We start from the raw sequence: 18,827 nt of genomic DNA, 5'->3' as shown, positions 1-18,827 counted from the left end.
GTCTGGACGATTGCTCTTCACCGCTGGTTGATTTCATTCTAAACGATTAAATCCGCGCCTTGTTTGAAATACACCAATTGACTGGTGTGTGACCCCCCTCCAAATTTACAGTACCCGAATCATAGTTTCCATTACAAGAATGACGTTTGGAGAAAAGGTGAAATTAGTACCGGATATATAATTTGCTGCAAAACAAGTTTGTCATTAAAACGCGTCCATTGTTGGTCATCACTAGTTCAGTTAAAACAAACTAATATAACAGACCAGGGGTCTCAAACTCCAGTCCTGGGGGCCGGAGCCCTGTGTAGCTTAGTTTTTTCCCTGTTCCACCATAAATGATTCAGCTCAAGAGCTGTGTGGTAATTAGCACAAGGAGTTTAATCAGGTGTATTAAATGAGGGTGAACCAAAAACTGTGTAGGGCTCCAGCCCCCCAGGACTGGAGTTTGAGACCCCTGGTGTAACGCCTTGTGCTACTTGGAATAGGCTCCAGCCAAACCTGTCCAGGATAAGCAGTTTAAAGATGAAAAGACATGCATAACCAGTGTTGGGGAGTAATTACGTAAAGACGTAATGAAATCACAAAATAATGTAACTGTAATCCGTCATTTACTGAGAAAAATATGTGATAACACTTCAGGGGGCACAAACAATGTAGTATTATGCTATTACTTATGTATCAATTAACCAAAAAACAAGTCTTAGTTACATACTGATCACATGTTAATTCATTAATGAATCGTGACGCATGTTTTATCTCAAGCAGTTACTATGTCTGTTAATTCTGTAAACCTTTGGAATCTACTGAAGGAACAAGTCATGCATAAAACAAGTGAAATACTGATTTCTACTGATTACTACTACATTTCAAAAGTAACCCTCCAAATACTGTGTATATCCACGTAAACGTTAAATGGAAAAATGGTAAATGTAACATCATTGTCCCGATATTTCGGAAAAATTCATGTAATTTGGGGAAGATGCACATGATGCAATGAAACATAACATCAAACAAAATAGCTCGTAGCCGTAGCGCGAGCCACACCGGAAGTGATGTCATCGTGTTTTGAGACTTCAGGAAGACGGCGAGAAGAGCAGCACTCCGGATAACTGCGTCAGTAGTGTTGAAGATAAAGTTTTACACACATTCACGTGGAAAATTATATTGTTTTAATTATCCTTTTGGTTCGTTGTTTATAATGTGTTGTATCCTTGACTAGCTCGGTAAATGTATACATTTCTGGTGTTTTCAGTTTTTGTTAGTTGAGCGAATGTAAACAATTCAGATAACAATGTGTTTGTGACTGTCCGTGTCCAGTGTCTTCTATTTACCGGCCCTCGGTAATATTTGTAAAGGCAGCTAGTGAAGTTTTGACGTTTTACATCGTATGATACATTAGCGACAACTGGCTAGCTGCTAGCGTGTACGAGCTGCGTGAGTTATTTTCCTGGAGCTTAACGGCCTGGCCTGTGGAATGGGCCTTAAAGGAAAAGGTCGATTTTTCAGACGTCACAGGCCGCATTTTATCTATGTTGAGGTAGTTTTATGCGATACAGCGGACCGCCGCCCGTAATGGGAGATCACGTGACAGGCTTTGTTCCCCAACCGTAATCCGATCGCTTCCACTTTTAAGCCGGACCCTTAAAACATGGAAGAATCAGCCGGGTTTTCCATGATTAATTGCGTATTTTGAATCCCAGAATTTCTACCAGCGAAAGTTAAATGCCCATGACGTTGTTGTTGATCCTAAGACATTGATAATATGTTATTTTTTGACGATACAATTAATAGGTTATATATGGGTTAAATGCAGAGGACACAATTCTTGGTTGTGCACTGTGTGCTGTGGTGTATCAACAATGACAGTTAACTCCTTAACTTTATTCACTTCATTATTTATGGTTCATTCTTAGCCATATTTATTGGGTAAAAATTGGTTAAGTGGGACAAAATGAAAAATGGGACACTTGTATATTTTATACTCTGTCTTTATGCATCTGTGGTCACTTGCGCTCAGTTCTTGAGCTTTTATATTAAATATATAATAAATATATTAAAATATGTTTTAATGTATTTTTTAAAACTTCCCCAGTACGAATATCTATCCTACAGTACATACTGATGAGTTCGTAATGTTGTAGAGCTTTCATGCACTGCCAGTTAGACCTCTCACTAACAGATAGGGGTTACTGCTTTGGTACCATGACATGATGTGCATCCTCCGCTTCACCTGTGCTCCAGGAGTGTCTGTTTGGACCGGGGAATGGCGTTATTCCACGAAGGCACATTGGCTAACAGTGGCATGGAAACCTCCAACTTCGCCCATGTTATCTTCCAGAACATGGGGAAGAGTTATCTTCCCCATGCGGCGCTGGAGTGCAGCTACACTCTCAGCCAATACATCAAGCCACATCCCAAGGACTGGGTCGGCATATTTAAGGTCAGTTTTGTCCTCGTTCCTATACCCTTGTCTTCCTTTACTCCTCTACTGTTTTGTAGCCTCTAGGCTCGTTTGAGTCATTCCGGGGGACCTCTTTTAGTTAATAATCCCAAACAGAAGAACCTTAACTTCTTCCACTTCAGTCTACCTAGATAATGGCAGAAGTGTAACAAGACGGCAAGGAAAAATTTGCTGAGGTGTTTGATATTGGATGATGGATTCTGTGTTGACAGATTCTGCCCTGGCCATTTGTTGGCTCTAATACAGGAGTGGGGAATCTGATCCATGGACAGTCGGCGTGGGTGCGGGTTTTTGGGATGGCCTCTCAATCAGCCAATAACAGTGGGTCTCCGGGACTGGAGTTGGGAACCACTGCTTATTATTAACTGATCGAGAGGGCATCCCGAAAACCTGCACCCACAGCGGCTCTCCAAGGATCTGGCTGCCCAACCCTGCTCTAATATGTCTTTTCATCACCCTTTTCCATTTTCTTGCACTTATGAAAAAACTTTTAAAAAATGGTAAACAATCGGTGGATTTCCTAAGATCATAAGTATGTACCAAGTATATCGGTATAGTCATATCTCATTATTAGAGTAAAATGCAGAAGTTGTGTTACTGGCAGTATTGGTTTTGCAGTGAATTGTGAGATGTAAGGTTGGTTTTTGGGTATGCTGTAGTGCCTGCTGCAATACTCAGCCACTTAAGACCACCTTAGTAAGGTTTTAAATATATAATTAGGATCTCAAAAAAGTGGTAAGAGGACTGTGCCTGTAAGAATGGCAAAGGTTCTCACAGGCAACCTGTTTGATGGAAAAATCCCCTGTAATGTAATAGTAAATCAGAAACAACATATGATGCTAATACATTAACTTTCTTAGCATATTTGATGTGAATGATGATGCCTGATGACTCAGTGGTAAGTATACAGAGTACATCTTAGTCATTTCAGTGGGATTTTCTCAAGCAGAACGGTTAACTCTGTGAGTTTGTGTTTGGGCCCAGATGGCTTGATTTTCTTCAGTAATTTTCAGGGTACAGTTTGCGGCTTTCAGAGTTTTCTTTACGCCTCAGTTATTTTGCACCTGAGCTCCTCCCCTGAGTGGTAGGATGTTGGCCTGTATCTTGCATAGTCAGTTATGGATTTTGGTGAAATTTCTGAATTCTTTTTTTCTGGAGCCAGTGTAAAGCATTCCTTATTTAGCACTGCTTAGCGGGCATGAGTCCGTAGAGGATTTTAGGCGTGAGCGCTTCTGAAGTGGTTATCCGTCCCATTTCAGCATCCGACTCCTGCCAGGCTTTTGCTGAAAACCACAGTTGCTTTGCTGGATTTTGTCAGACTGGAATTGCATCTTGGCTGAAATATTTATTTATAGATAACCATGACTTAGTTACAGTCGCGGGCATATGGATTGTCGCATTCTTGAGAGTCTGGTTAGAAGTGAATGCTTGACATGCAGATTTGTTTCCTTGGCCTTCAAAGTTGAGAAAACTTTCCTGATCCACCAAAGATCAGAGTCTGGCAGGTTTTAGATGGTTTTAATTTGTGCTGCCAGCAGCAGTGACTTAATATAACAATTAATGCAGTGAAAGCTATGAAAGATGAAGGTACACCAAGCTTGATTTAAAGCATAGCTACTTACTTATAATAAGGTCTATGTGAAGGTTGAATGGTGCAACAGCATGTATATTAAGTCATCTAACAGCAGCCAATTGGAATAAATTATTTTGTCTTGTGTCTTCATGCATGTTGTTTGAATGGGGCAACATTTTTTGGGTTTGAGCTTTAGCAGTGTGAGTTCATGTATTGTGCTGTTTGGCAGTAAATATGTGGAGGGATTTGGGTCTGGCTGCTGTTGAGGAAATCAGTGCCGCAGGTAGGTAGGAGATGTTTCTCAGCTTCTCAGGGAAAGTGAAACGACAGGTTGTGTGTCCACTTTGGGCGGAGCAGCTGCTGACAGAGCCGGACCACAGGGGGCCGAGGTTGAGGATGGCAGTATATGAGCGGGTGGGGCCGTGAGGCGTCCCGCAGGGGGTTAAGCCGGTTGGATCCCAAACGCTTGATTGTTAGAGCTCCAGGAAAAAGCGCTACATGTGTTTGATGCTGGGGCTTCTCTCTTTTTTTTTTGTAGCTTTTAATTAATGGCCCGTTCAGCTCCTTGAGATTAGGACAGCTTGCCTGAAAGGCAGTTTCTGAAATGTAGATTTATTTGGTATGACGACCAAATGCGGAACCGCCGTTGTACTGGGGAAGAATGAAATATGATGGTTGACAGGCAGACAGGTTTGGGGGGAGCTCTGGCTGATTCTGATAGCTGCGGAGGGTGGTCTGCAGCTCAGTGGCACTCATTGATTATACATGGCATGTGGGTTGAGGGGGGAGGAGCCTGGCATAGACCCGTAGGTGAGGCATGCTGGGACCGGGACGTGTGGCCTGTGATCCAGCCTCTAATTTGACCCCTTCAAAGTCGAGGTGCTGGGGCTCTCTTTCTGTGACGCGTCAAAGGCGGCCCTTTGTGGGGCATGCCATCTTCGCATGCCTTCGTTACATAATTGAGGCCGTCCTCGTGAAATTGCGGAGGGAGGCGATTCGACCACATAAAAAGGCATTATCGTCTTGGAGAGAAACCATGAAGAGCTTGGCCCCATAAATCCCGCCTGAGATTAAATGTTCACTTGAATGTGCACTTATCCCTCCCCACACCTACAACTCCCCCCCCTGTTGTCCGGTTCTGGAGGGGCCGAAATGTGGCTGCTGAGACCCAAGTGCCAAGTTCTGGAACTGCAACAGAACATATCTGATGACTAGTTGGTTACTGAAACTTTGCCTCACACTTTGTGTGTGTATTTTTTATTCACACTTCTCTTAGTAACACGGTAACAGAATCAGAGATATTTTATACTGTCTTAAGTGATTTGAATGTCTTCAGGGTGGTTGTTGGGTCTGTACTGAGCAACCCTGGGAAAGCAGAAAGCAGACCCATAAATCCTTCACACAACCCTATCTGCTATGACAGACAAGCCCCAGGCAGCATTGCGCTCAAACCCTCATACCTGGCTGATGTGTCACTCGCCCTCAGCCACGTTCTATCACTGAGCGTTACGCTGTGGTGAGATGCAGTCGCCCCCTAGTGGCAGGCGACTGGTCTGACCCCTGCACTACTGTTCCCTTCTCGCTAAATTCCTTGCTTGCCCGCCAGGCAAGAATGTCCCAAGTGTGCTTCTGTGTCTGAATCTTTGCCCAAGGTTTCTGTATGACTGTATGGGTTCAAAAGTCATTGCTCTGATTTCATTCCTGTTGCAGAAAATAGCAGCGTGCAGAATTACAGTGATTGCAGTCTGAGCACAAATACCATTTTTCATGAAGCATCTCTTCCTGCTGTTAAGAACTTCATGTAACTTTATAATCTTTACATATTATGAAAATAAAATCAAATGGACATAATGGAAATATGCTTTCAAGAAGTATCTGTAAACGGTTGCTTTAGATCTTGTATGCAGTGTGCTTAAAACCTGTAAGGACCTAGAAAGTGTATATTAATGACTTTGCTTCATGATTAATTATGAAGGATAACCTAAATAATTTATGTGACTGTGTCAATATACATGACAGTTCTATGATGTGATTTCTTGTTGAACTGATTTTAGCACTTTATTGTTATTGCTGATAGATTTCTGTATGTTACTTGTTTCAAGTGGGGGGAGGGGATGGGTTCTGGGGTTTGGATGCTCAGAAATGCTTCCGTCAGCCCTTTGATGCGCCTCGTCTATACGGGGGCTGGCTCTTAAAGGAGCTCCGCACGTAGCGCTCGGACCGTTGGGACAAGTCGACCAAGTCGCCCGGGAGAATCCAAACAGCGAGTTTATAATTAGCCTGTCAGCTCGGCACTGAGTGTGACTTAACTCCCTGATTTATTGAGATCTCTCTGTATTTATTCGAACAAATTGTTCCTGTGTGTACTTGCTGCCAAGAAGTGGTCTGGGCTGCCTAATCACCTGCAGTCCTCTGCCGTGCAATTACGCAGTTATTTACGATCAGCTCTTCTCTTCGGGGAGCCAAGCAGTCACATCCGGTATCCGAACGGATTTGGCCTTTTGATGTCGGAAGCTCGTGTCGGCGCCCGCTCGTGTCGCCGGCTTCGCAGGCCGTTTTCAGCCCACTCCGCATGTACAGATTTGACTGTGGATGGTTTTTAATTGGATGTTATTGTCAGTTGAGTTGAATGCCCATTAATGTCATTACAGTCCAGATGACGCAGTTTGGCCCTGGGACTGAAGACGTGGTTCTCCCCCGTCCGCCTCTGAGTCTGTGACACTCTAACAAGGGCTGAGTGCTCGCCTCGCTAATGACGTTTGGGTTTTAATCACTTCCTGTACCTTGTAGCCATAATTAATGGACAACAGAGTCCAGCAGTCAAGAAATATGTTGCAGGCTAGTTGTAAGGAAGGACCTAGAAAAAAGTGGTGTATCTCTTAGAATTAACATCAGAGGTGTTCAGAGGTATTCTCTATGACTCCTTATGGACAATGAAGAAACAAGACAGGATCAGCATCAATGAATTTGCACTTAGGTCTTGGGGACTTCTACAAATACTGTAGACAAGAAATGGATTGTTGATCAAATTTAGCCTGAATTTTCACTTGAAGCACAAATTACCAGATTGAAGCAGTCTTAATTTTGGACATAATGTGAAAAGACATGGTGCATTGCAGATCATAATGCACTAGGAAAGTTGATTGGAAATGAGGAAGATAATGACCAGCAACGAGATGGATGGGATCAGCATGCTGTGGGAAACCCTGTGGTTTACATGTCTGCTGTCAGTGAGCATACCAAGGGAAAACCTGAAGTACCAGACAGAAGACGAGACATTTTGAAGGGATGGTCACCAGGAATCAACATCAACTGGATGGTACCTAATAAATAGCCCCCCCACTCCCCCAGTCCAGGGTACAACTTTTGGATGTCAAACATTATTTGAGAAACAAGATCAGACCCTGGACATTTTTAAGGAAAAATGGGAAAAATCTATATGGAGACCAATGCAGTTGCTGTCAGGATAGCAGCCGCTTACACGAGATCAACCCCCTGGATTTGGGAGCTCAGGATTGTGAATGTGTGTGCGCGCATGCGTGTGCGCACGCGTGTGCGCTCGTGGAGGTTCACCGCACACTGTCCGCACGTGTTTGGAAATGCAGCCTCCTCTGCTTGAGTCTGATTCTGTCTGACAGTTTTATGGCACAAGGCTGAAATTATGGATGTATTTTCTGTACTCCCCTCATCAGCCATCAGTTAACAACACATAAAATTCCTATAATTACGCCTCGGTTTCCATTTTGAAGTATGTATAAAATTTTCACCTATTTTCTCCTTCCTGTCTGAAGCTGCAGCGCAGTGGCCCAGCGCAGCCGCCAGAGAGAACTCTCCGGCATGTTTCCTAAGGCATTCGTATGCCTATTAGATGTCTTGTTTGATATATATTTCTGCGTATGAGATGTAATATTTCATGTACCTTTTTGCACCTGCCGAAGGCCCCCAAGGCTGTTTGACCAAGTTTGCTAACATTAAAGGGGATTTTTTTTTTATTTGTTAAAGTAATGGTTATGTGCACAATGAGTCACCAGGTGTTGTTTCTGTTGCAGTTTCTATTGAAATGTTATAGATTAAAAGTCTGTGCACTGCAGAGGACAGAATCACTCTGGTTTCAAAGTGAACACCTGTCGATTGTGCTTTGTTTCTTATAGATATGTTGAAATAACTAATATATATTATATTTGAATTATAAGACCGAACCTCATCCATTTCTGTATCTTACAAATTCTCTGCGCTGCCCAAAGAGGAATATTTAGTGTGGTGATTGTAAGATTCCCACTGGTAATTTTCTGTGACCTCTGACTATGACCTACAAGACTGGAAACTCAATTCAGAAGTGCTTCTTTTTTTAAACTTAACAAACCAGTTTTTTTTTTCTTTTTCTTTTACTTGGCAAACCAGAAGATTTTGCATGTTCCTCGTCCATTCCTTGGAGAAAATGATCTGAAGTGACCTGATTTTAGTAGAAATCTATATAAAATCTGTAGAATCTGACAGCTAAACACTTTTTAGGGCAGGGGTGGGCAATCTTACCCAGAAAGGGCCGCTGTGTATGCGGGTTTTCACTGCCACTCCCTAATTAGATTACTAACTAGAGGACTGATTGGCTGAAGAGTCCTCACACCTGGGTTTGAACAGCTGACTTACAGGTCACACACAGCGGCCCTTTGTGGATGAGATTGCCCCCCCCTGTTTTAGGGGCACAACTTGCAGTCAGTGCAAACACCTTCTGTAATACATTATCTAGTAGACAGAAGCTGCTTTTTGGGTTTAAACTGGTCTGGCGCCCCTGGAATGAGTTTGCCAGGTCTGGTTCTCGGTGGAAGCCTCAGGCTCTTGCAGAGTTAAAGGAGCTACGTGTGACGGCGTGTCTGGTGCAGCCGGGGATCCCCTCCCCCCTCGCCTTCATCCCCGAAATGGCCCTGTCCTCTGCAGGTCGGCTGGAGCTCTGCGCGAGACTACCACACGTTCCTGTGGTCGCCGCTGCCGGAGAACCACGTGGAGGGAACGACGGTCTCCAGAAGCTTGGTGTTTCAAGGTAAAGTTGGTTTGTTTGTGTGGTTCCGTCATTTTTTATTTTTATTTTTCTGGGATGGGCTCCTTGTCCGGGAAATCTGCGCCTAGGAAATACGCTACACTTGGGCCATTAGACTCCTGACTCATTTCCATGGCCTCCTGCTTTTAATGTAACCCCACTGTAACCCTAAACCCAGATTAAGGTGAGTCAGATCCATGAATTTTGGGGGGGGGGCACACTGGCTTCTTGGCTGAGTTTCCCGTTTTCCATTTTTTTGTCCAGTTTTTCCAGTTTGTCCATTTTTGGATTCAGACAGGAGAGCTGGCATTAGAAAGGCATCACCATAGGAACCAGAGACAGCAGGTGCTTCTCTGCATCACCATCCCTCCCCCCTCTCCTCCATCCAGGATACTACGTTCCCGGAGATGACGGCGAGTTTTACCAGTTCTGCTACGTCACTCACAAGGGGGAGATCCGCGGGGCCAGCACGCCGTTCCAGTTCCGTGTCAGCTCCCCTACGGACGACCTGCTCACCATGGAGGACGACAATTCCGACATTCTTGTGGTCACGACCAAGGCCGGCTTTTTAGAGGTGAATTGAAAAAGTGACAGCAGTAATGGGAATCTAGGGGTGAGAGCCATGAACCACAAACACAAACAGCCTTGTGTTCGACGGTATCTTTTAATATACCCAGTGTGGTCAAGTGAAGTTGGGCACAATTACTTTTCCCTCTGTGCCTGATCACGAAAAACTCCCTCGGCCAAAACCATAGCTGCTGTGCTCATGCGAGACGCATCATGGCTGGACAGCGGTGCAAACCCTTTCCCTGCAGAAAAAGCTGGAGGACCTTCAGAAGGAGAATGAGGAGTTGAGCAAGGAGGCGGCTGACAAGCAGAAAGAGAAGGAGCAGATCCTGGAGGAGCGGAAGGAGCTGGAGAGGGCGTGCGAGAGGGAGAAGGTGGCATGCTGCCAGCTGAAGACCGAGAACCAGGTGAGTGGCAGAGGAGGGGGGTGGGAGACATGGGAAAATCCTGCAGAAATACCCCCCCACCCCCCCCCCCCCCGAGTCACTCTCTGCTTCTCTGTTCTACAACTTTTATTATTTTATCTTTGCAAAGTGATGACATTGTGATAAATAAGAAATCCAGTGGATTGCAGATGCAGTTTGGAGGCGGTTAAGACGCGAAGACGCCGCAGACAGACAGACAGACAGACAGACACGGACAACACTTTGGTTTCCAGATACTTGATTTTTGACATTCCTGTTTATATTTGCCTGCATCCAGTAAAATGCATTCTAGATTTATCCAGAAAACCCAGAGTGTAATGGTAATATAAGCAGGCCTTTGAAGTGGTAGTCAGATTTCTGCCCCCCCCCCCCCCCCCCCATGGGTTTGTGTTTCTTTGACATTACACGGTTACTAAGTGGGGGCCAGTGTCTAAAAAAAAATACTAAAAAAGGTCATTTTGATAAATTCTCAGAAGCTCATAGTTTTGTGTCACATTTACCTTGTAGTGCCCCCTTGTTTTTATTATGCTCTGTGGTCTCTGTTGTGTATATCATCTGACCACGCCTCCCCCCACCTTCCTTGCAGTAGTCATCTTTGGGATCGGGAAGGGGGGGGGAGATTAGAAGTGCAATTTTATCCTGCATCACAGTTTTAGACTGAGCGTGCTGTGAACAGCTGTGCTCAGTGTTTCTCAGATTTGCGCCCCCCCACCCCCCCAATACCCCCGCATGCTCCACAATCCGCACAGAAGGTTCCATGGTGTCAGTGTGTGTGTGTGTGTGTGTGTGTGTGTGTGTGTGTGTGTGTGTGTGTGTGTGAGATACACTGTTGTTTTGACGTTATGGAGACCATGTTTCAGTCTCCGTAAAGGGAAATCCAATCTCTGTTTGGTTCTGTGACCCCAATCGAAAAAATGAAAATGCCAAAACCTTGTATTTTGTTTGGTTACTTATGGTTAAGGTTAGGGCAGGGTAGGGGTTAAAGGTCATCATTGTTGGGATTATAGTTTTCCCCATAGGGATGAATGGATGGTCCCCACAAAGATATGAGTACAAACCTGCGTGTGCATGTGCGTGTGCGTGTTCGTGTGTGACTCATGTGAGGCAGACGGGCCTGGCAGCCTTTTGGGAGCGAGCCGTCATGCACCTCAGCGAGCAGGAATCCACGTGGCCGCCTGTGCCCCAGATGAATGGGCCCTGATCTCAGGACCAGAGGGGTGTCATGACTCAGCCGGGCTCGGCCCCCACTGGAGGGGGTCGGATTCCAGACCTGCGTCGCGCTTTTTGTGGAGCCGCTCCTCCTCTTGCGACGCCGAGATTGACGATCGCCTTGGGCCTCCCGCTTAGTTTCCTCCAGATTCCTGAAGGATGCCGTAATTCCTCATTCTCTGCCTTTCTGATGTACCCCCCCCCCGACCCCCCCCCGTCCCAGTCTTCAGTCTTCCCCAGATAAGTTGGTTGTAGTCCCTGCATGGTTCCTTCTCCATATTGATGCTCCCCTCAAAATTCTGCCGCCTTCAGGAGCTCCTGGGCACGATGCGCACCCTGCAGGAGGAGCGGGAGGAGGCCAAGAGGAGGCACGCAGAGGAAGCCTCCAGAGTGGCCCAGCTGGAGCAGGACCTGATCGGAGTCACACAGAAGGGGCTTCAGAAGGAGACGGAGCTGGACTGGTGGGTGGGGCGGTCGCTCCCGTTCTCGGGTGTCACAGCGGCACGCCCGCATGCAAAGCTGCCCGGTCGTCCTTAAACGCCACCGATGCTGCCCTCACAAAACTTTCCAGATGGTTCTGTCGGCCTGTGATCCCCGCAGGGGGACTGTGTTCTTCCTCCTCTGCCGGGACACCGGCGTAGCTGTGATTGTCTTCATTTTTGGACAGCCTCAGGGACAGGGTGAAGAAGCTAACCCAGGAGAAGGATGCCCTGGAGACACAGCTGCAGAACGAGCGGGACGAGAAGGGCCTCTATAAGGTAAATGGGCCCTTGGTTTTTAATGCGTGTCGTAACTCATGCAGATACTCCTGTTCGTCTGCGCAGTGTCAGCAGCCAGTCTGCACAGCTGCCTTTCTGAGCCTCGCTGCCTTGCGGCCCCCACCTCTTTACACCATACAGAACCCCTCCACCGCCTTGCCCAACCAGACACACTCAAGCATTGCCTTTTGTTTGATTAAATCCAGCTGTTTTATGTTCTCCTGTTTAAACGACTTTTTGCGTTCCACACTGTTTGTGGTTCCCCTCTGGGTGCCAGGCAGGTAATTTAATGTGAAGATCTAGAACCAGGTTTCCTGTTTGGTATCTGTGTCCAGTTGCACGTCCTGCCTGACACAGCCACGAATGTCTTAAGAGTGGTTCTGCGTTCCTGTCACCACAGGTTCACCTGAAGAACCGGGAGCTGGAGAACACCAAGCTGATGGCTGAGCTCCAGGTGCTGAAGTCGGTGGATGTGAACAAGGAGAACACCATCGTCCAGCTGAAGGAGGAGGTCGGCCAGCTGGAGGCCTGCGTGGCGGAGAAGGAGAAGCTGCAGCGGGAAATCCTGGCCCAGGCCTCAGCCACGGTACTTACGAGGCACGGGAGAAGTACATTTAACCAGGAGATCCAGCATAGTTGATTCTCTATCCACAAACACAAAAGCCATGCCCAGTGGCTTGTGTCTCCCATAAGGGCAAGGCGATCATGGCCATTTAAGAGTCTTGAGTTGACAACACATGGGGTACTACAGAGATAGCAGATGCATCTGAATTTGTTAGCATGCGCTAACGTATGTTAGCGTGTGTTAAAGCATGTTAGCATGCATTAGCGTTTGTCTGTAGTAATGCGTCGTAATGCACTTTTGTGGCAGAGAGAGACTGACACGCTGAAGGAAAAGCTGCGCCAGGCTGAGGAGCAGCTGCAGTCGACGCGCCAGCAGGCTGCCATGCTGGCGTCAGAGCTAAGGGACGCGTCGAGCGCCCGTGACCGCAGTGCCTCGGAACTGTACCGTGTACGGCAGGAGCTGGAGGAGCTGCGTACAGGCCAGGGGGAGGCCTGTGCAGAGTGCGGCCGCCTGGCAGATGAGCTGGACAGGGCGAGGGGCGCGACTCGACACAGAGCGGTACGCAGCCGCACAACACACCTGTACGACGCACCTGTACGACGCACCTGAACTCACCCTTCGTCTCCAGCTCCTCCGCCCCGCACTGTGCTGACTGCAGTTTCGCACTCTGCTGCAGGGGAGCTGTGAGGAGATGGGGCCCAGTGTTACCATGGCTACAGAGGCAGAGCTTCAGCGGGAGGTGGAAGACCTGAAGCTGAGGTTACAGATGGCTGGAGAACACTACAAGGAGAAGTATAAGGAGTGCCAGAAGCTGCAGAGACAAGTGGCCAAACTCTCCGAGCAGCAGGAGGTCAGTCCCGCCTCTGCTCCCCTGGTGGCTACTCATGAGGCCAGTGGCAGTTTCCCACTGACATCGTTTTTCTGTTTCCAGGAGATGAAGAAAAGTCCGGGGGCCTCTGGAGCTTTGGTGTCGGACGTGACGGCCAGCCCTCCGCCCAAAAGCCTCGAGCCGTCGACCTTAGGTAGCCCCATCTCCTCAGTCGGCTACAGCCATCTCCCAGATCAGAAGAAGACCCCTCTGATCCGTGTCTGATGTTCCCTGGTGCAGGAGCTGCGACCTCAGTGGACGTCTTGCTCGACACACTGATTCAGGAAAAGCTCAAAGACATAAGCAAGGAAGTGGTAGAGAAAAGTGACAAGTACAAGAGATGCAAGCAGATGCTGAGCGTAAGTACTGTGTGGATGTACTGCGTGGATGTACTGCGTGGATGTACTGCGTGGATGTGGTACAGCCCCTGTCACACAAAAGGTCTCGAACTGGGCGCCGGATCAGCGTCGCTTGGTAACGTCAGGAAGAGGTGATGCGGCCAGACAGGAGCTGGTGGGAAAGCTCTGTGTCATGCTCTGCAGGAGGAGAAGGAACGGAGCAGTGTGTTTGCAGACGAGCTGACCAAGATGGAGGCGAAGTGGAAGGAGCAGCTGAAGATCAACGAGAACCTGAAGCTGCAGGTGGCCGCAGAAGAGGATCGCTATAAGGTCAGACGGCCACACGATCAACAGCAGCTTTGGTCTCTGGAGAAGGTCAATGCAACGAGGACAGGTGTTATAGTTAAGCAGTAACATACGAGTACTCCAGTATATCACGGCTGTACTCCAGTATATCACGGCTGTACTCCAGTATATCACGGCTGTGATTCTCTTAGGCACGAGGCCACAGGCCATGAAATATTGGAGTACAGCCGCACAGCTTTGAATATGTTATTGCTTTTATACAACAGTTCATCGAGTAGCACTTCTAAGTTAAAACTAATAAACCACAACAGATAATATTTTGCTTGATTATTTAAACATTTATGCACCTCTGCAAAAAAAAATTAATTCCCACCAGCCAACTGCTCAAAATTGCCAAGGACCTCAAACATTCCAGTGTAATGCTACTCACCCACTACTCACCCACTCCCAAAGGCTTTGGATCATTTACATTTATTTGTATGTTTCCATTAATGATTTTTAGATACAGCTGTAAGCAGAGTGGTACGTCTGAGATGAAATGTCCGAGTGCTGTTATTTTCTGATTATCACTCACAGAAAGCCTCTCGTCCAGTTGGATTTCTTGGTTGGAGCTGACTGTTGTATAATGCAGAATGTGACTAGTAGACTAGTTAAAACATGGGTTATCCTCGTGTCCATAATTATAATGAAGAATATGACCAATAGGTTAGTGAGGGGAAGGATTAATATTTACATGGCCAAGAAGCATGATTATTACTTGGGTAAGTATGGGTAAGAAAGAACTTCAGACAACGGTAAGATCAGTCTGTTAGCAGTAAAGATGTAGAGCTGTGGGGGCTGGCAGGTCTCCATGAGAGTAGTTTTCCCAGCACCCACTGGTCCCCGAAGCCTGCATCCTTTCAAAGATGTTTTTATGGCTGTTTTAGATGAAGAGTTGCTCTTTGATGCCACCTTTGGAGGAGTCTAAATACACAAACGCAAGGTTTACAGACAGGCGATTTGGGAGACGGCTTTTACGGCTGTTTATGTCAAGGCTACGGTCTCTAATGCAGTTGTTGGCTTGCAGTGTTTCATGTCAGCTCTGTGCATGTCCTGGGATGGAATACTTTTATAGATGTTTGTCACGTAAATATGTCCATCATGCAAACTGCAGCTTGGAGCCGTTTTTATTTTCAGGATCCACTTTAAAACCCAGGGTTCACGCTCCAGGTTTCTTATCTCCTCAGTGTCTTCCAAGCCCTGGGGAGGCACCGAGCCGTTTCGTGAGCCCGCTTGGTCCTTTAACCGTTTCTCCATCTCAGAGTCAAGTGGCCGAAAAGGGTCGTGAGGTGAAGGAGCTGAGGGAGAGCCTTGCTGTGCTCACAAAGGAGAAGGAGAAGCTGGAGGAGGTAAGAGCTGGAGTCCCGTTGTCTGGAGGTGGCCGTTTTGAGCTAAGAATGCTGTGTTTTGGCCCGCAGACACTCTTTGGTTTATCATTGCTCTCTAATTGGACCAGCAAAGTCAGTGACTTCTTATTTTCCATTCAATTATTGCGGACCACAGTGAGATCCACACAGTCGAAAGGTAACACACTTACCGCTCATAGGGTAAAATGACCCAATTTGAGGTTCAGACTCAATAAATGAAATTGGCGCCTTTAAAAAAAAAACGTCAATAAAAAGCAGACTTAAAATTCCTTTGAAAATGAGAGGAGTTTTTTTTTTTTAATGAAGGAGCTAACTCTGTGTGTGTGGGAGAGTCCACTGGTCTGGGTTTTCCGTGCGTTTACAGGCGTGTGATGTATTGTTTGAGGAAGCAGTGGAGGGCATTGACGTAGGGAGTCTGAGTTTGATTGTAGCATTTTCAGGCGTGTGTATGACAAGGTACGTTTTGCTGTATCTATAGACGTAAAAGTCGTGTACTGCTCGCTAAGTTTCCGTAGTCGCATACACATTTAAGTGCCGTTTTGAAATTCTGCTACCATGCAATGAATGTGTGTGCGCTTGTACACACACAGAGCTCTTAATCGGGGACGCTGGTTTTGTTTTATTGAAAGTCAAGTCATTTTTCCTTTTGGGCTGCCTGGGTCGTTCAATAAATGCAGCTGCCTGGCATGAACAGATAACGCAATAAAGCTTGTGGCCTTTCTTTTCCTGAAACAGCTCTAGTTTGTTGTCAGTTAAAAGACACTTGATAAATTCTTGCAAACCAAATATATTTGCTCACTATTCAATGAAAGTGAGCAGCAGAAATGCCAGTTTGGTCACTCATGAAAAGTCCCCTATGATCTTTCTGCACTGTTTAAGCCCTTAGTAAACATGTTGTCTGCACCCATCTCTATTCCCCATCACTTTAAGATTGTACAGAATTTTTGAGATCCTGCATCGAGCTTGAGATTCCCCATCTTGTAGTTTGACTCCAAATTGCATGATCATGTCTCTGCAGGAGCTGCAAAAGGCACAGAGGGAGGTGGTCCAGCAAACGAAGAGCGAGAGCTTAGAGAGGACTCCGCCCGTGTTACTGCACTACCCGCTGCCGTACCCCGAGGACCCCCCACTCACCCCCCTTGTGCCCGGGCTTCCCGCGGACCTGCAGTTCGGGAACCCCTACAGCTCCCCACATATTCAAGGTGGGGGCTCCCTATTCCCCCTCGAATGGCACCAGTGTGACACTGAACTATCGTCTTGGTTTAGAGGCATCACACCATTGATTTTTCAATGTCGTTTTTTTCTTTCCCCATCGTCAGATGGCTCTGATGCCGAACTGTCCCTGGAGCAGATCCCCAGGCTACCCCCTGCTGGACCCCCTTCCTGGGACAGCGATGTCGTCTGCATCCAGCCGTCACCCAACCCGAGCCGGCCCGATGGCCTGGAGGACCCTGACGAGCAGAACAATGTGAGTCCTCCAGATGGGCCGTACTGAAGACCTGCCGTCTGTCCACAGCGCTGCATGTTAGATTATAGGGCCAAGTTCAGTATTATAACAGGAGGTGTATTGGGAGATATTATGAAGTTTTACGAGCTGTTGCGGGATGAGTCCACTGGTCTGGATGATTAGTCCTCACTCAGGGAGGCGTGGCTCCATGTTCCTCCTGTGTCTTCAGTTGTAGGCTGCTAGTCTGTTAGCCTAGAAGCTCCTGATCCTCTCCAGGGGCACCACACAAGGCCCTCGGCCTGCGAGGTGATCTTGCCGTTTCTCACATCCAGCAGGAAGGTGGAGACGAAGTGCAGAGCAGCCCCCTTGTGGAGGATACCCAAACCCCCTTCCGCTTTGACTCCAGGTAACCTACTTCAGAGTTAGAGGACGCCGGCTCGCTCCTGGCCCGTTCCTCGTCCACGGGAACCCAGTAGTGGGACCGCGATGCTGATGGCAGGCTGTTGACAGGCAGAGCTGTCAGGTTGGCCAGTGGTTCCGGGGCCCACCCAGGCAGACACATGCTGTTTATTACACTGCCTCTCGGGGCATCAGCAAGCCACCGGGGATCTTTTTATGAGAGCGCGGTTTGAAGCCTGACAGATGGGAGAATGGATCTGACAATCAAGAGGTTATAGGTTCAAAACCCGTCATGTTACCGTGTGTCTCGAGTCCGGAACTAAACTCAAAATGTCCCAGTAAAAAGTGTTTAAAGTGGAGCAAATTAATAAATGCTTAAAGTGTAGTAGTGCAAGTTGTTTTGGATTAAAGGCTTAGTAAATAATGTAGTAAAATGCCCTTAATTGTCCACATAAGCTTCAGAAAGTGAGATGTGGGTGTGGGGCAATTCCCCGCCCCTTTCTTCGCAGCTCGGAGGTCCAGAAGCGCTGCCCGCTGTGCGAGGTCATCTTCCCCCCCAACTACGAGCAGAGCAAGTTCGAAGAGCACGTGGAGAGCCACTGGAAGGTCTGCCCCATGTGCGGCACGCAGTTCCCACTGGACTGCGACCAGGGTGCCTTCGAGGAGCACGTGCTCACGCACTTCTCCGGCGAAGCGCTCAACTTCGACTAGGCCCCCCCCTGAGGCAGAGGAGCGGGGGGTGTGACCGCGTCAGCGTCGCTGCCCGTGTCGCTAAGCATACACCTTTATGACCTAATTGCATGCACTGAAAACGAGAAGATTTAGCTTAATGACACCAGTAGTTCTGCTTCTCTTTGTGTCAGTGAGTGCAGGTCAGGTTAGTAACCCTCATTTTATTGCGTGAGTTGGGTCTTAATCACATGAATATTTTGAACTGAAGAGTATCAGCCGTGTGGGGGTGTCGTGTTGCCGTCGTGGAGTTGGTAAGATAGTGACTCCTGTGAGTGTGCGATCTTTAGTTCAGATGTTTTTGTTTTCCTCACCGTCGGCTTGGTGTTATCTTACCGGTTTGAGTGCGTTTGGTCTCTTCTACCATCACACAGGTTTTCTTTTAGCTCCGATTTTTACGCTTGTATGTGATACAAAAAGCCGCCGTCTGTGAAACTAATCCTATCATAAAGCCTTTGGATCTTCTGTTTAATTCCCACTGTTGGTTCATGGTAAAACTAAACAGAATAATAAAATTTTATATGAAAAAAAGCTCATTCCTGTTCCTTGATTGCTTTTTAAATGGTCAAATTAAATCACCTACCATATAAGTAATTCTGAATGGGCTCAAATGGATGGGATAGTTGGAGTAGCCATCCAGAAACTATATTTAGCAGTATGAGGGCGGGACAGTGACTCGGGGCAGTGACTCTCAGCACATCTACCTGTGTCTCTGCCAGGCTGATCGTACTCCGATAGCGT

At 47.1% G+C, this 18,827-nt stretch overlaps 1 protein-coding gene across 3 annotated transcripts; it reads left to right on the top strand.

Moving 5' to 3' along the window:
* The first annotated feature begins 1,033 nt into the window (after positions 1-1,033).
* tax1bp1b (Tax1 (human T-cell leukemia virus type I) binding protein 1b) lies at positions 1,034-18,622 on the top strand. Of its 3 annotated transcripts, none has more exons than XM_023802550.2 (18): positions 1,034-1,113; positions 2,242-2,440; positions 8,970-9,072; positions 9,459-9,643; positions 9,885-10,043; positions 11,583-11,731; positions 11,938-12,028; positions 12,429-12,614; positions 12,900-13,151; positions 13,270-13,443; positions 13,525-13,615; positions 13,702-13,820; positions 14,004-14,129; positions 15,407-15,493; positions 16,530-16,713; positions 16,831-16,979; positions 17,291-17,364; positions 17,867-18,622. In XM_023802550.2, the coding sequence occupies exons 2-18, from the start codon at positions 2,264-2,266 to the stop codon at positions 18,066-18,068; spliced, it is 2,508 nt and encodes an 835-aa protein (XP_023658318.2). In that variant the 5' UTR covers positions 1,034-1,113; positions 2,242-2,263; the 3' UTR covers positions 18,069-18,622. The 3 variants fall into 3 exon arrangements, with proteins under 3 accessions (XP_023658318.2, XP_072572100.1, XP_023658319.2); XM_072715999.1 differs by having other exon boundaries at positions 1,074-1,223; positions 17,294-17,364; XM_023802551.2 differs by having other exon boundaries at positions 1,074-1,223.
* The last annotated feature ends 205 nt before the right edge of the window (positions 18,623-18,827 follow it).

The sequence above is a fragment of the Paramormyrops kingsleyae genome, chromosome 9, assembly GCF_048594095.1.
Source record: "Paramormyrops kingsleyae isolate MSU_618 chromosome 9, PKINGS_0.4, whole genome shotgun sequence".
Lineage (NCBI taxonomy): Eukaryota > Metazoa > Chordata > Actinopteri > Osteoglossiformes > Mormyridae > Paramormyrops > Paramormyrops kingsleyae.
The sequence above is the reverse complement of the archived record's forward strand: the minus strand, read 5'-3'. Positions and strand labels throughout refer to the sequence as shown.

Coding starts and splice junctions, on each gene's coding strand:
- tax1bp1b (XM_023802550.2), top strand. CDS start 2,264: ATGGCGTTATTCCACGAAGGCACATTGGCTAACAGTGGCATGGAAACC. Junction 9,644..9,884: donor CCAAGGCCGGCTTTTTAGAG/GTGAATTGAAAA, acceptor CTTTCCCTGCAG/AAAAAGCTGGAGGACCTTCA. Junction 10,044..11,582: donor AGCTGAAGACCGAGAACCAG/GTGAGTGGCAGA, acceptor TGCCGCCTTCAG/GAGCTCCTGGGCACGATGCG.